Source organism: Alexandromys fortis, unplaced genomic scaffold, assembly GCF_014885135.2.
Source record: "Alexandromys fortis isolate MF-2015 unplaced genomic scaffold, M_Fortis_MF-2015_v1.1 scaffold_80, whole genome shotgun sequence".
Taxonomy (NCBI): domain Eukaryota; kingdom Metazoa; phylum Chordata; class Mammalia; order Rodentia; family Cricetidae; genus Alexandromys; species Alexandromys fortis.
In genome coordinates this window covers 6,267,881-6,281,554 of record NW_026068174.1, presented here as the reverse complement: position 1 = coordinate 6,281,554, position 13,674 = coordinate 6,267,881, and the positions used below count along the sequence as shown (strand labels likewise).

The window sequence follows — 13,674 nt, the reverse complement described above, 5'->3', positions numbered from 1 at the left end:
ACATCTTAAGTCCAACTGGAGAGCCATTGGTCACTGCCAAGGTATCCAGGCCACTACTGAACCCTTAGGGTTATTGTCCAGAAACTTCATCTTTGACTTGTCTCACAATCATCCATGATCCTGCCAACTCTACTTCAATATCAAGACTAAACTTTCAACACTTGGTTCCTACCCTATTGTCACTACCCTAATCAAAACCCTTCTTTAATTACTTCTTGTCTAGACACTATTTCAAACCAGCTTCTTTGCAGTTCCTCCTTCCAAAGTATCCTAGCCCACTATTATGAACTTAATTTCTTAATAGCACAGCTCAGATCATGTCACCGTATCCTTGCTCAAAACCTTCAGTGGTCTTCCATTCCTTATTAAAACACACTAATTCAAAGTCCCAAACTCTTTTCATTCTTGTCTCTGTCTGGTAATGGCTGCTCAGTGAACTTCTTCCTGGCCTTAGTGTATGCCCTAAACCTTTCTGAACACCCACTTCACCACCTCTGTATCTCAAATGCTATTTCCAAAGAAAGGGAAGGCTGGAGCTCTGACTAGGTATAATATTTTCTGTCTTTGAATTTTCATAACATGTGGAAAGATGCTCACTTCTAGATCAAACCAATTAATTCTGGACAGCTACTTGCTCAATAGGCCTTGGAAAATATATTATTTATCATTAACAGAGCAAATGCCTCCTACATAGTAAATTCTTTAAAAAAATTTTTAAAAATTTATCTTTTGTGTTTGTATGTTTTGCCTGCATGTACCTAAATTCACCACATGTATGAAGTGTCCACAGAGGTCATCATGTAGCAGATGTCCTGGAACTGGAATTACAGGTGGCTGTGAACCAGTATGTTCCCAACACCCACATGCTGGGTCCTCTGGAAGAGCAGTCAGTGTTCTTAACTGATGAACTAGCTCACTAGCACCCCCCTCCATTATAGTAAATTCTCAAAAAATAAGGGAATAAAGAAATGGGAATGAAGTCAATTTTATGTTGCATGCATGAACCAATGACCAGTTAATCACTTGCTAACTCTCAGAGAGAAGATCTATAGATTCAACACAACTCCTAAGTAAAATCCAAACAGCCTTTTATACAGAAAAAGAAAAGTCAATTTCAGGTTCAGCTAGAATTGCAAGGACCCTTGAATAGCCCAAACAACCCTTAAGAAGAACAAAGCCAAAGGGCTTATGAACCCTGGTTCTGAATGTTATTACAAAGCTGTAACAAACCAAAGGGCAGGCTGTAGACCCAGGGAAAAGCAAGTCTGGGCAACGCACACATCTGTGTTCAATGGCTTTCTGAAAGGCCATCAAGACCATCCAATGAGGAAAGACATTTTTGACAAAAGACTGATATGGGATTCACCTCTGTATGCAGTGAATATCATTGGTGAACAAAGGAACTGTTTTAGGCCTACAGTAGAGCTACAGCAGAACAGAGCTAGATGGGGAAAAACTAAATGGAATTCTGGGAGAAAGGAGGTGAAGTCAGAGAGAAGCCATGTAGCTCTGCTGGACAGATGCCTGGAACTTTATCCAGTAAGCCACAGCCTCGTGGGATACACAGATTACTAGAAATGGGTTAAATAAATAATGTAAGAGTTAGTCAATAAGAAGCTAGAGCTAATGGGCCAAGTAGTGTTTTAAATATATGGGTTCTGAGCAACAGGGAAACGAACAAGCGGCCTCCCTCCAACAAGACAACTAGATCCCTACCTTCCCACAGAACCAAGCTCCTGCCTCACACCATGCACAAAATGAACTTCAACAGCCTCAAGAGCTAAAGCCATAAACTCTGACAAGAAAAACAGAGTCTTAATAGCCAAAATTCTTAGAAAGAATAAATTGGACATCAATTAAAAAAAACTTTGCCTGTCAAAAAGGCATGATCAAGAATGTAAAAACGGGGAGCTGGAGAGATGGCTCAGAGGTTAAGAGCACTGACTGCTCTTCCAAAGGTCCTGAGTTCAATTCCCAGCAACCACATAGGGACCCCCAACCATTTGTAGTGAGATCTGGGGCCCTCTTCCGGTGCTGCAAGCAGAATACTGTACACATAATAAATAAATAAATACTAAAAAAAAAGAATGTAAAAACGGGTCAGGCGGTAGTGGTGCACACCTATAATCCCAGTACTCGGAAGGCAGAGCTGGCAGATCTCTGAGTTTGAGGCCAGCCCAGTCTTCAGAGTGAGTTCCGGGGATACACAGAGAATTTATCTTGAAAAAAACAACAATAACAACCAAACAAATAAAAAAATATCAAAAAACAAACAAACGAGAAAAGAAAGTGGAAAATGTCCAGAGAGATGGTCCAGCAAGTAAATGCAATTGTCACCAAGTCTGACAGGCGGAATTCCATCTTAGGACCCACATGGGGGAAGGAAAGAACTGACACCCACAAGTTGTTCTCTTGCTTCCACAAGTAGCGCGTGCTTGTTTCCACCTCCAAGTATATGTAATTTTTATTACAGTTAAAAGGCAGCTTATAGGATGGTAGTTGAAACTATTTGCAAGTCATATACATGATAAGGCTTTAGTATGTAGAGTATGTGGAAAACTAACAACCCAAGTAACTAAAATGTTTTAATTTCATTCTTATTTTATGTGTATGAATGCTGTTCTGCCTGCAAGTATGTCTGTCCATGTATGTGCAGTATCCAAGAAGTCCAGAAGAGGGCATTGGACACCCTAGGACTGGAGTTACAGATGGTTGTTAGCTTCCGTGTGAGTACCAAGAATCAAACCTGGGTCCATTGAAAGTGGCCAGTACTCTTAACCACTAAGTCCTCTCTCCAGCCTCCAGTTAAATTTTTTAAATTAACATTGTGTATGCATCCATGTCATGTTACATGTGTGGAGGTCAGGAGACAAGTTGGTTCTTGCTTTCTACTATGTACATTCTGGGAATTGAACTCAGAGAGTCAAGCTTGGCAAAAAGCACTTGTGCCCCCTGCTAGCTCAAACCTGACTGTAAAACGAACAGAAGATTTGGATAGATACTTCTCCAGAGATGTGACACAAATAGCCAACAAGCACATAAAGAAGTAGTTCAATATCATTTGCCATCAGGGAAATGAAAGTCAAAACCACAATGAGATGATGCTATGTCTGATAGGATAGAAATTTAAAATAACAAGCGTTGTTCAGGATATATAGAGGATGAAGACGGAATGTTTGAACACTGCTGATAGGATGTAAGATGGCAGAGATGCTATGGAAAAACTTGGCGGTTCTTCAGAACATTGAAAATGGAATCAAAACAATACCTAGCAATGCCCTTCCTAGTTCTCCACTCAAAGTGAAAAGTTAGGCTTAAGGACACTGTATGCCATGTCTATCAACACATAAACAAAATATGCTGTGTATAATAGAATAATATTTTGTTCTAAAGGTATGTAATATGTGGTATAAAATGGATAAGCTTCAAAAATTATGTTAATATAAGAAGTTAGATACAAAAGGATTACCATGTAAGTCTTTTTATGAGATATTTAGAATGGGCAAATTCCTAGACACAGAAGTAGAGGTTACTAGGGGCTGTGGAAAGGGAGAACAGGGAGTCACTGTTTAACGGGTACAGATGCAGTTTGAAATAATGAAAAAAATTGAAGTAGATTTAGTAGTGGTTGTACAAGACTGTACTATAGTTAATGTTATTAAATTATGTAGTTAAGAATGGTAGTGGTGGCACACATCTTTAATCCCAGCACTTGGGAGGCAGAGGCAGGTGGATCTCAGTGAGTTCAAAGCCAGCCTGGTCCACAAAGTGAAAACCAGGACAGCCAGGGCTATTACACAGAGAAACCCTGTTTCGAAAAACAAAACAAAACAAAACAAAAAAACAAAAAAACAAAAAAAAAAGAATGTTTAAAATAGAAGATGACTGTCAGGTTAATTTAAGGCAAAAACATGTTGAGAAAGTCACAAGGCAGATGCCAATCACTTCCCTGTCTTCGAAAAAGAACCTGTGTTTTCATTCAATGACCACTCTAGCCGTGTTCTCGGAAACAGACCTTCATGCTGCCCAGATGGCTGCGCCACTCTGCCCCACGCATCACTCCTCCCGGGATGTTTTCATCTGTAAAACCATGGAGAGACGTATGATCAACAAGACCAACAGGCTCTCTTCTCCCCAAAGCAATCAACTAAAATGAACAGCATAGGGTAGGGAAATGCCTACCTGACTTATTTGGGCAACTGGGCTGACCCATGTGCATCGACGGATGGTTATTTGCATAAAGAGATGCCAAATGCTTTAAAGTTTCTTTGTTTTCCACTACCAAGAAGAAAAATTTGAAAGTCAGTGGAGAAATTGGAAAGATTTTGTTCAAGTTCAGTATTGCAGATTTCAAGTCTTCTTCCTCTCCCTCTAATAAGTTCTGCACCCCACTGAAGTTTATGAGGGAGCCACCATAAATAACAATATTGTTTTGTTTAGTTCAAGATAATCATACTTTGGAGCAAACATCTTCCTTACATTAAAAAAAATACAGTGAGTTTATACAACAGGCTACTTACTATACTGAGATAGACTCTTCTTTCAGTTTATTATACCTCAGCTATGAACAGCTGGGGCCTAACAGCAATGTCCCTTGTAACTGCATTGAAAATAACTCAAACTCTCTGCATATGCTGTGAGCTGGCGGAACTTCAACAAGCAACTGTTTAGCTTAACACGAGGCACAGCCCACTAGGCAAGGTGTCAAGCATGGGAGGGAGTGCTTAGCCTGATACCATGAGCATCTGGCACTGTGCCACACTCCTTTTGTTATTCTCATGTTCTACAAACACCAATTCCTCAAAACCTGACTGCAGACCACACTGAACAGATGTGACTAGATCCTGCTACTCATGTAGCTTGGCCTTGGTCAGGCCTTCCCTCTCCAATCTGCCCCAATTCTTCAAGTACAGGATGGACAATTATCTGAGGTTGATCATTTGAGCAGAAAGCAAACCACTACTAATGTTTCTCACTACTGAGAAACATTTAGAAGGGATATTACTTAATGACTTGGAATTTCCTACAAGGCTTAAATACTACATGTGTGCCCTGATACTGAACATACCTGTCTGGACTGGCTTGTCATAGGGATATGTGACCAGTACAGAACCACCATCTAAAGCAATGGAAAGGCTAAAGTCCTGTTTTTGAATCAAGTTTTCAATGATGGCTTTGGTCTCTGGTTGGGAAGCATTACCTAAAAAAGAGAAAAGTTAAATACCAAGTTCTAAATTTTAGTGAAAACAAAGAAATATTGTATTTGAATTCCATATAACTCTCACTTACAAAACTTGTGGGCAACTGTCTCTCCACATGCTACCTCAAGCAACAAAAGACATGTTCTCACAGGCAAGTTATTGAATTGTGCATAGTTTGAGATCATGTGTACACATTAGTAACATTATATATAACAACATGCAAATACCCTGTGTACATACACATGTTCAGAAAGGTAGAGAGAAGGAGAACCTTTGTTACCTCTATACATATTAGAACACCCCAATAATCCTAACTTTCTTTCAAAAAATAAAATACAAAGCTTCAATTACTTATCAAAGTGAAAGGCAAAAAATTGAAAATATTTTCTGGATGTCTGTCAAAGTGAAAGGGAAAAAATTCAAGATATTTTCTGGATGTCTGTATTGATTTATATTTCACACTCATAACTTAGACAAGTACCACCCCATTCCTCATCTACAAAGTGGGGCTGATCAGTCTCCTAGTATAGAAAGTTATCCTCCAAGTACTTTAATGACCTAAAATTGAGTCTTACTTGTGAAGTCAGTGTCCAGGTCTTTGCCACGGGCATTGGTTTGCCCAGTCTTTGAGGTGCACTCTTTTTCTTGTGCTCGCTCGCGCCCATCTGGATTCAGAGAAGGTACAATCACAATTCTAGTCCTGTCAACCAACTAAAATGAAAAAGAAATCAAGAGTTCATTAGCTCTATGTGGAATTGATAGACACTTCCCCCTAAACACAGTCTTTATTGTCCACTTTAAATAGTTATTTTAAAAGGCAGAAACTAAAATGTAAAATAGAATTCTCATTTGCTTCAATTTTTATTTTTTAAAAATGAGACAATACTGTATAACTAATGTTCCTCATGTGTCTTGGTACCAAATACGGTCATAGAAGCACCTCAGGGAGGCAACATCCAGATTGCTGGGTGCTTTTCTGTTTAAGTTTTTACTGGAATAGCCAAACCCATTCATTTATGTTTACTTTTGTGCATTATAATGATGGAACTAAGTAGCTACAGGATGTCTGCTCCTATAAATATAAGTATAAATATAAATATATCTGGCCCCCAATAGAAAACAATTACTGGTTACTAACTTAATAATAATGGTGGACTCTTTTCTGGATTAAAAGTGGGAATGTAAAATCTGAAAATGTCAATGCCTTCTTAGACTAGGAGAGCTGAAATAGCATGTCCAAAAACCCAAGGTAGGTGGGTTCATCTGCCTTGCTATAATTTCTCCTCCAGGTACTCCACAGGCATTAATACCTCTGTGTGTGACATGAAATCATTTCTGAGGGGCTTCATTCTACATATTTCGAATAGTGCTATACTTAATCTTCACCATCATTTTGACTAGATTTAGACTCACCTCAGGAACATACCTCTGGAAATGCCTGCGGGGGTGCTTTTAGAGAAGTTTAAGTGAACCCACCCTCAGCGTGGCACCATCCCACAGACCAGGGTCTCAAAATAAAAAGGAGATAGCAAACAGACTGCTTCATGTCTGTGCTTCCTGATTTTGGACCCACTTTGACTGGCCACCTCCTTCTCCTGAAATTATATATATAGGCTCCCATCCCCTCAAAGCAAGAGGCATACTAAATCCTTTCTTCCTGAATACATGAGACCCTTTAACTCACTGGCTTCTAAATCTCTGCCTTTGGGCGATTCTTTCTAAGATAATTTATGAATCTCTGAATCCTGTCTCCTCGTTTCTCTTTTGGCAGGTTCTACTGTATCCCAAATTGGCTTCAAAAGCTTTGTGATTCCTATTAAAGTATTTTACCTATGATATGGTCCCTTATCACCATAAGACCAATAGGTACAAGTTTAGCTATATATAAGAACAACCAGGGCTGGGGTATAACTCAGTGGTAGAACATGTGCCTAACATGTACAAGGTCCTGATTTTGATCTGTAGTGTATGATTGTACATGCCTAAACCCCAGAGGGGGCAATGTTATGTACCCCAGAGGGGCCAATGTTAAGTTTGAAGCCAACTTGGGCTATATAGCAAGTTCAAACCAACCTTGGCTATACAGTAAAACTGTCTCAAACAAACAGTCTAAAAAGCTGTGACAATTTGTTTTTGTTTGTTTGTTTGGGGGGGGCACCTAAGAAGTTATAAAAGAAATATTGATGCCTTCTGAGGATGAAGTCCAAGTACTGGTGTTTTTAAAGGCTCTGAGGGATTTCTAATATGTAGCCAGGGGTTTCATTATCTTATACTATCTCATTTTAAGAAATAACAAATAAGTGTCTGGGAGATACTTTTGCAACCTGTAAAAGTTGCTAATGAAATTTGCTTTGCTAGAGATGATAAAATAATTTTTTATTAAGTCTGATTTCAATTAGGCATACAGGTTCCTTCTGATCCTAATCAAGACACCAGTTCTTTTCCAGTCTCTCTGGGGGAGGGTGGTGCAATATAGCTTCACTGTGTGGCCTTTATAGCAAGATACACTTGGTGTTTGTTTTTTATTACAAGAAAAAGAACACTAATACTAGCCTTTATATGTTGGTTTATGTTTGTTGGTTTAATTACGGGCTTCCAGATGTTTTGTAAATTAACAAATACCTCTATTTCTGTCTTCACTGTATGGACTAGTGATCCCCATCCTTGAAAGGATGAGCAACGACAACAATGTGTACAAAGTTCTGGGCAACAGTGCTTGGCACAGTCAGTGTACATTCAACAAGTATTAGTTCTTCCCACTTTTCCTAAATTCAGTACAGGCAGTGCTAATTACTGAGTGTTCTTGCCCTGCTTTCCTTAAGACAACACAAAGCAAGGCTTCTTAGTCATATACGCCTAAGCCCCTAAGACAAACTTCTTTTCTACAGCCACAGATCGCTAAATAAGATAATGTTGTATCAGTTTATATACAATTACTTGCAGCCGAGAGTCCCAATGATTTTATATATTATATAAAAAGGCAAAAAGAATTATGTCTTTCACTCAACTTTTCAGTATAGTTCATTTGCACAGAATTGTGGGCAAGGTTAAAAGGAGCCTCGGCTTAAAGGAGTACAGGACTGAAGGCAAACTTTTAGGACTAATACAAAGAAATACACTAGAAAGACACTATGAACACTGACTGTATCCAAAGGCCGTTCTTTTTCTCATAATGACACATGTACTAAAAGTGCTTCTGTGTGAAATCTAGTAAGAAACTTAAAATTTTTAAATGGTGCCTTGAAGTCAATGATCCCAAAGCTTTGTCTTCAAAGAATGGCAAAACAGGCTATTCTCTTACTTGGGTAACAACTGGGTTCTTTTTGTAATTCAGGCAAAGAAATTCTGCCAGAGCCAAAAGCAGTTCCGTTCCAACTGGAGCATTTCCATGGATACCAGCAACAAAACGAATCTTTGGTTCTTCAGGTTCTGACATGTTGGGTTTATTGGAGATTTCGAGGGACCAAATGTGACGATACTCAGCACTCTGTCCCAAACTTTTATAAGTCAGAAACAAAAAGTCAGCAAGTAATCAAGTGTTATATTAAACTTAACTTATGGATTCTAAAAATAGAAATGAAGATGAAGAAAACAAAGCACAAAAACCCATGAAAGTCTTTTAAAGAGTAAGTCACAGTGTCAGAAAACCTTAGGAGGAATAGTTTCCCATGAGCAAAGGAAGTAAACCAAGAGTAGAACATCGCCAGACTTGAGCCCATGACTCTGCTGGGCAGCCCTGCAGACTGCTCCTCACGCCTCAGCACACTGCTCTAGCTGGCGTCTATCTTCTAACTGAGCCACTTCAACTCTTATTATAGAAATATTTAAATATACTAAATGTAGGAGTGTCTCTTTAAAATTTAAATTAATCTATATGAATAATATAGTTTATATACTTTATAATAAATGCAATATCAATTTGACAGGAAAAGCTAAGTCAATAAAAACAAAATAAATTATCAAATTTCCACTTTCACAAGAGGTTTGAGCTCAAAGCTGGCTTTCTTTCCTGCGACAGAAGATTTATTAGAGCTGGCCAGAAGTAATGGATTAGCATTAAATTGAAAAGGTCATTGTTTTTAATGATGCCATTCAGTGACACTTAGTGCCTAAAAAAGTCTGTCCCTACCAATGGCAGATATGTTGCATTTTAAGGAAATATCTAATTTTCAAAAGCACCTGGCAGTGGTGGCACATGCTTTGAAACCCAGTACTTGGGAGGCAAAGGCAGGTGGATCTCTGTGAGTATGAGGCCAGCCTGGCCTATAGGGTGAGTTCCAGGACAGACTCCAAAGCCAAAGCTATACAAAAAACCCTGTCTTGTAAAACCAAAAATAAAATGAAAAGAAAGAAACCTTTGAATAAAAAAGCCTTCAATTAGAAGGATTAAAATAATTAAATGAGCTAAAACAAACAAACACAAACAATTAACTGAGCTGAGTTAGTTAGCAGAATAATGTTCAATTTGGGTTTTATCTTTAAAAAGGAGACTAAACTGTATGTGGTAGTAGGGTAATGACTTTAGAGCCCAACAAGGCAGAAATGCTAAAAAATCAGTTGAATAAAGGAAGTTAGTTGGCTCTGCAAATACTGCTCTACATCTATAAACATTGTATATTAGACTTTAAGAAGCGAAAGTTTCTGGAAAAATTAAAAGAATCAATGCAATGAGACAAGTAAAAAAAAGTAAAGTCTAAACGATGCTCATGAGGTCTGCAGAAAGCAGCTTGTAAGCCCGTGGCAGAGGTAAACGTCCTCCCTGCAGCAGGCAAAGCACCGCAGTCATGGTGGAAGTTCTGGAGTAGCTGTATCAAAGCACGAAGACCTAGAATGACACAGGAACCTGGGCAGAGAAACCCCAGGACGGAGGGAAAGCTGTCCCAATCACCACTCTGACATGAGCTAGTACTGTGACTTTCCAGGGTCACAACCAAGCATGTCTTTAAAGTGTCCAGTGAGAGATTATGTACAGACCAGAGTGCAGCAGTGACAGCAGCCAGGCCTCTTTTCTATTTGACAAAAAGTCTCATACGTGATCACAGGCAGGCAGGGTCATAGTTCCAAAATGTGTCCACTGCCCTCAGCAAAATAAAACAAGCTAAACAACATTTAGTCAGAATATAATTTTGCAGCTGGAACATGGCAAGTGTGTGAGATCACTCAGAGGAAGCACTAGGAAGAGAAGCTTTCACTGTTACAAGGCTCAGTCTGCACCTCTAACCCAGCACGCAGTTTCCACCAACACACCAGAGACGGTGCTATCAGAAAAATCTCCTTGGAAAATGGTGAGACTGCAACTCTTGTACATTCAGCTCCCAAATACCTCTAAGTAAGTCTAAGATCCATCGGATGTGGCAAAGCATGAATGAATCCACGTAAAGAAAGTGAAAGAAAGCCAGGTGATTCTTACGTGGTAAGATTTGTAATGTGTGGGTAGTTCATCACCAGTCCCCGCAGGAATTCGGATAAGTCTTTGTATGAGTGGTATCGATACAGAGCCAGGTCTGAGGATGAACTTAGCATGAAGCCTTCCAAACCATTCTCAGCAGAAAGGTGTTTGATTAATGCTTCAAACTCTTTAGTAGTGGGGTCACTGGCATCGTCGGTGCTGGTGCTATCCCCCTTTCCTTTCTTAGATTCATTGTTTGCGTCTGTTGAAGACCGAACAAGTGTGAAGTTGACCTGAACAGCACCATCACTCCTGACGGTCACATTCTTGGTAACAGGGTTATACCTAGAATAAAGCAGACAGATCAGACCCGTACTTCCTTAGCATCCAAGCCCTGGGAAGTAGAGGTGCACAGAGAATACAGGACTCCATGGAATACATGTGATGTAGTTCCCAAAAGAGTCAAGTTTTCAACTCTGAGGCAACTTACTATTAAAAAAATAATAACAAAGAACAAACATAGGTAAAAGTATAATATGGACGTGTGTCTAAGATTTAAATTAGAATTTCATGCTGGACATGGTGGCACACAACTTTAATTATGGAATAGGGAGGTGATTCTCTCTGTTTGAGGACAGCCTGGTTGCTAATTCTAGGACAGCCCCTGCTATGTAGAGAGACCCTGTCTCAAAACTAACAAAAACAAACATAAAACAACAATAACAACAAAAAGGATTTCAGTGGTTAAGAGCACTCACTCACGGGCTGCTCTTCCAGAGGCTCTGGGTGCAAATCCCAGGACCCACACGGAGTTCACAATCATCAGTAATTCTAGTTCTAGGGACCAAACACCCTCTTCTGGCTGCTGTGGGCAATAGGCATACGCAGGCATATATGCAGGCAAAATATTCATACACTTAAAATAATAAAAAAATTAAAATGGGATTTCAAATGGCAGGTTGAGACTCCTGCAGATCCCCAGTGGCTCCTGGAGTCTGAGTCCACTAATCAGTCTTTAAGGTATGTGGGTGGAAAAGCCTGAGGTAGCAACTTAGGACATTCTCTACCAAAGATAACTCTGCCTGCTTTTCAGACACCTGGTGCTCTAGTTTCTCTAATATTCTGCCAAGTTAAAAAAAAAAAAACCAGAATAACTTTGAGATGCATTAGTGTGGACGTCTGACCTGGTTATGAGCCACTACATATTAAAAGACGACCTGTTCTTCGTGGGAAAGAAGAAAGGGACCAACAACTCTAAGTGTCTCTGCATATTTAGCTTTCCTCCAATGGATGGGTAGATTAGCTTCACAAATATGTTGGCTAGAAAGGAAAGGGGAATGTTCTGCAGTAGTGCTTGGTCTTATTAAATCAAGAACAAAGAAAACCATCTGAGTGTGGTAAGCCTGTAACCTTAGCATTCCAGGAGGATCAGAAAAGCAAGGTCAACCTCCACTACATGGGATGTTTAAAGCCCAACCTGAACTACACCAGCTCCTGCCTCAAAACAAGAGAAGATTCAGATTAAATAAGTATTTACAATTCTAGGCCACTTGTAAAGGACTACAAAGAAAATCAGGTTGTTTTAGTTGTCTAAAAAAAAAGAAAAAACAGGTCATAGGTTCGTCTTTTTAATAAATAAGTCAGTTGGGCATGCACTTGAGAAGAACAGGAGTTTTGGGGTCAGCCTGGGCTACATGAGACCCTGTTTTTCAGATAGACAGACAGATAAAAAGGTAAACAAGCCCATAAGAGGAAAATAGCATTACTCAGAGCTTGCAATCAGCAGAAACTGTCACTGAAGCAATAATGTAAATGTATTACAGAGAAATGAATGCATGTGAGAGCTTGGAAAAGCCATAAAAGGGAACAAATATATTTCTAATGAACGGTGTCCTCTGTGGAGCAGCATGAATTTACCTGGCAGAGCATTTGCCGTTTCTCCCCCTTCTTCCAACAAGTACATCCCAGATCTACTACTAACAGCGAGGGAAGTCGCAGGGCAGGACAGGTGATCAGGGCCAGGAAAGCAGAAATGTGACCTCAGAGACCTGTCTGACGGGGCAGTGCCAAGGCGGCAGTGCTCAGCAGTGAAACTATCTCTAAGCCTCCGTGCATTGAACTCCACGATGCAGGCTTTCTGGAACTTTCTAGAAATAACCTTCTAGAAGGGTGCCATGTTTGTCTTACTCCCAAGCTCTAATCTGAAAGTGTTTAGCACTTACCCTCGAGCAGATGCTGTGATTTTGTAAGTCCCTGGGACCAAGAGGCGCCAGTAATCTCCAGCTTTGTAAGTAGTCACTGGGTGATTGATTTCAGCAACACTGAGGGTGGCATTTAATATGCCCCGACCATCTGTGGCATCAAGGACAAATCCTTTCACACCCTGATGAACCTGGGTAAAGAACAAGAATACCAGATTTAAGGGGAATGATCATCTAAATACTTTGGGAGTTCATATACAAAATAACAGATTACTAATAATGCAAACAAAGGAGCTACCAGGACTCTGGGGTTCTGAGTAAAGCTAAATGTAAATGCTCATTAAAATGTATATTTGTGTCTGAAAACAGAGGCCATGTGAAGAACATAACAACATTTTAAATTTTAAGACATTATGACTACTTCAGAATATAGGATACTACAAAAGAAAACATGCCAGGTCTGTTCCAAATGGACTGCTTTAAGACAGAAGAATGTTCTGAATTAAAAAGAGTAAGGGGGGGGGGCTGGAGAGATGGCTCAGAGGTTAAGAGCACTGACTGCTCTTCCGGAGGTCCTGAGTTTGATTCCCAGCAACCACATGGTGGCTCACAACCATCTGTAATGAGATCTGGTGCCCTCTTCTGGCCTGAGGGCATACATGGAGGCTGAACACTGTGTATATAATGAATAAACAATTTTTTTAAAAAAAAATAATTTTATGGGACTGGAGAGAGTGGTTAAGAGCATTGCTTGCTCTTCCAAAGGTCATGAGTTCAATTCCCGGCAACCACATGGTGGCTCACAACCATCTGTAACGAGAGCTGCTGCCCTCTTCTGGTCTGCAGACACACACAGACAGAATATTGTATACATAATAAATAA

General features: G+C 39.8%; 2 protein-coding genes across 4 annotated transcripts in view; one reads left to right on the top strand and one right to left on the bottom strand.

Annotated features, from left to right (window-relative positions):
• The window catches only part of Tmigd1 (transmembrane and immunoglobulin domain containing 1), a 164,274-nt gene that overhangs the window by 22,568 nt on the left and 128,032 nt on the right, over positions 1-13,674 (top strand). The gene's annotated exons all lie outside the window — the stretch shown is intronic.
• Cpd (carboxypeptidase D) overlaps positions 1-13,674 on the bottom strand; it is a 91,573-nt gene that overhangs the window by 9,399 nt on the left and 68,500 nt on the right. The window contains exons 11-17 of the mRNA XM_050128916.1: positions 12,813-12,982; positions 10,612-10,935; positions 8,503-8,698; positions 5,777-5,912; positions 5,069-5,200; positions 4,183-4,278; positions 4,016-4,080 (exon numbers count right to left, since the gene is read on the bottom strand). Of these exons, the coding sequence (XP_049984873.1) occupies positions 4,016-4,080; positions 4,183-4,278; positions 5,069-5,200; positions 5,777-5,912; positions 8,503-8,698; positions 10,612-10,935; positions 12,813-12,982 (1,119 nt within the window). The remainder of the gene's footprint in view (positions 1-4,015; positions 4,081-4,182; positions 4,279-5,068; positions 5,201-5,776; positions 5,913-8,502; positions 8,699-10,611; positions 10,936-12,812; positions 12,983-13,674) is intronic.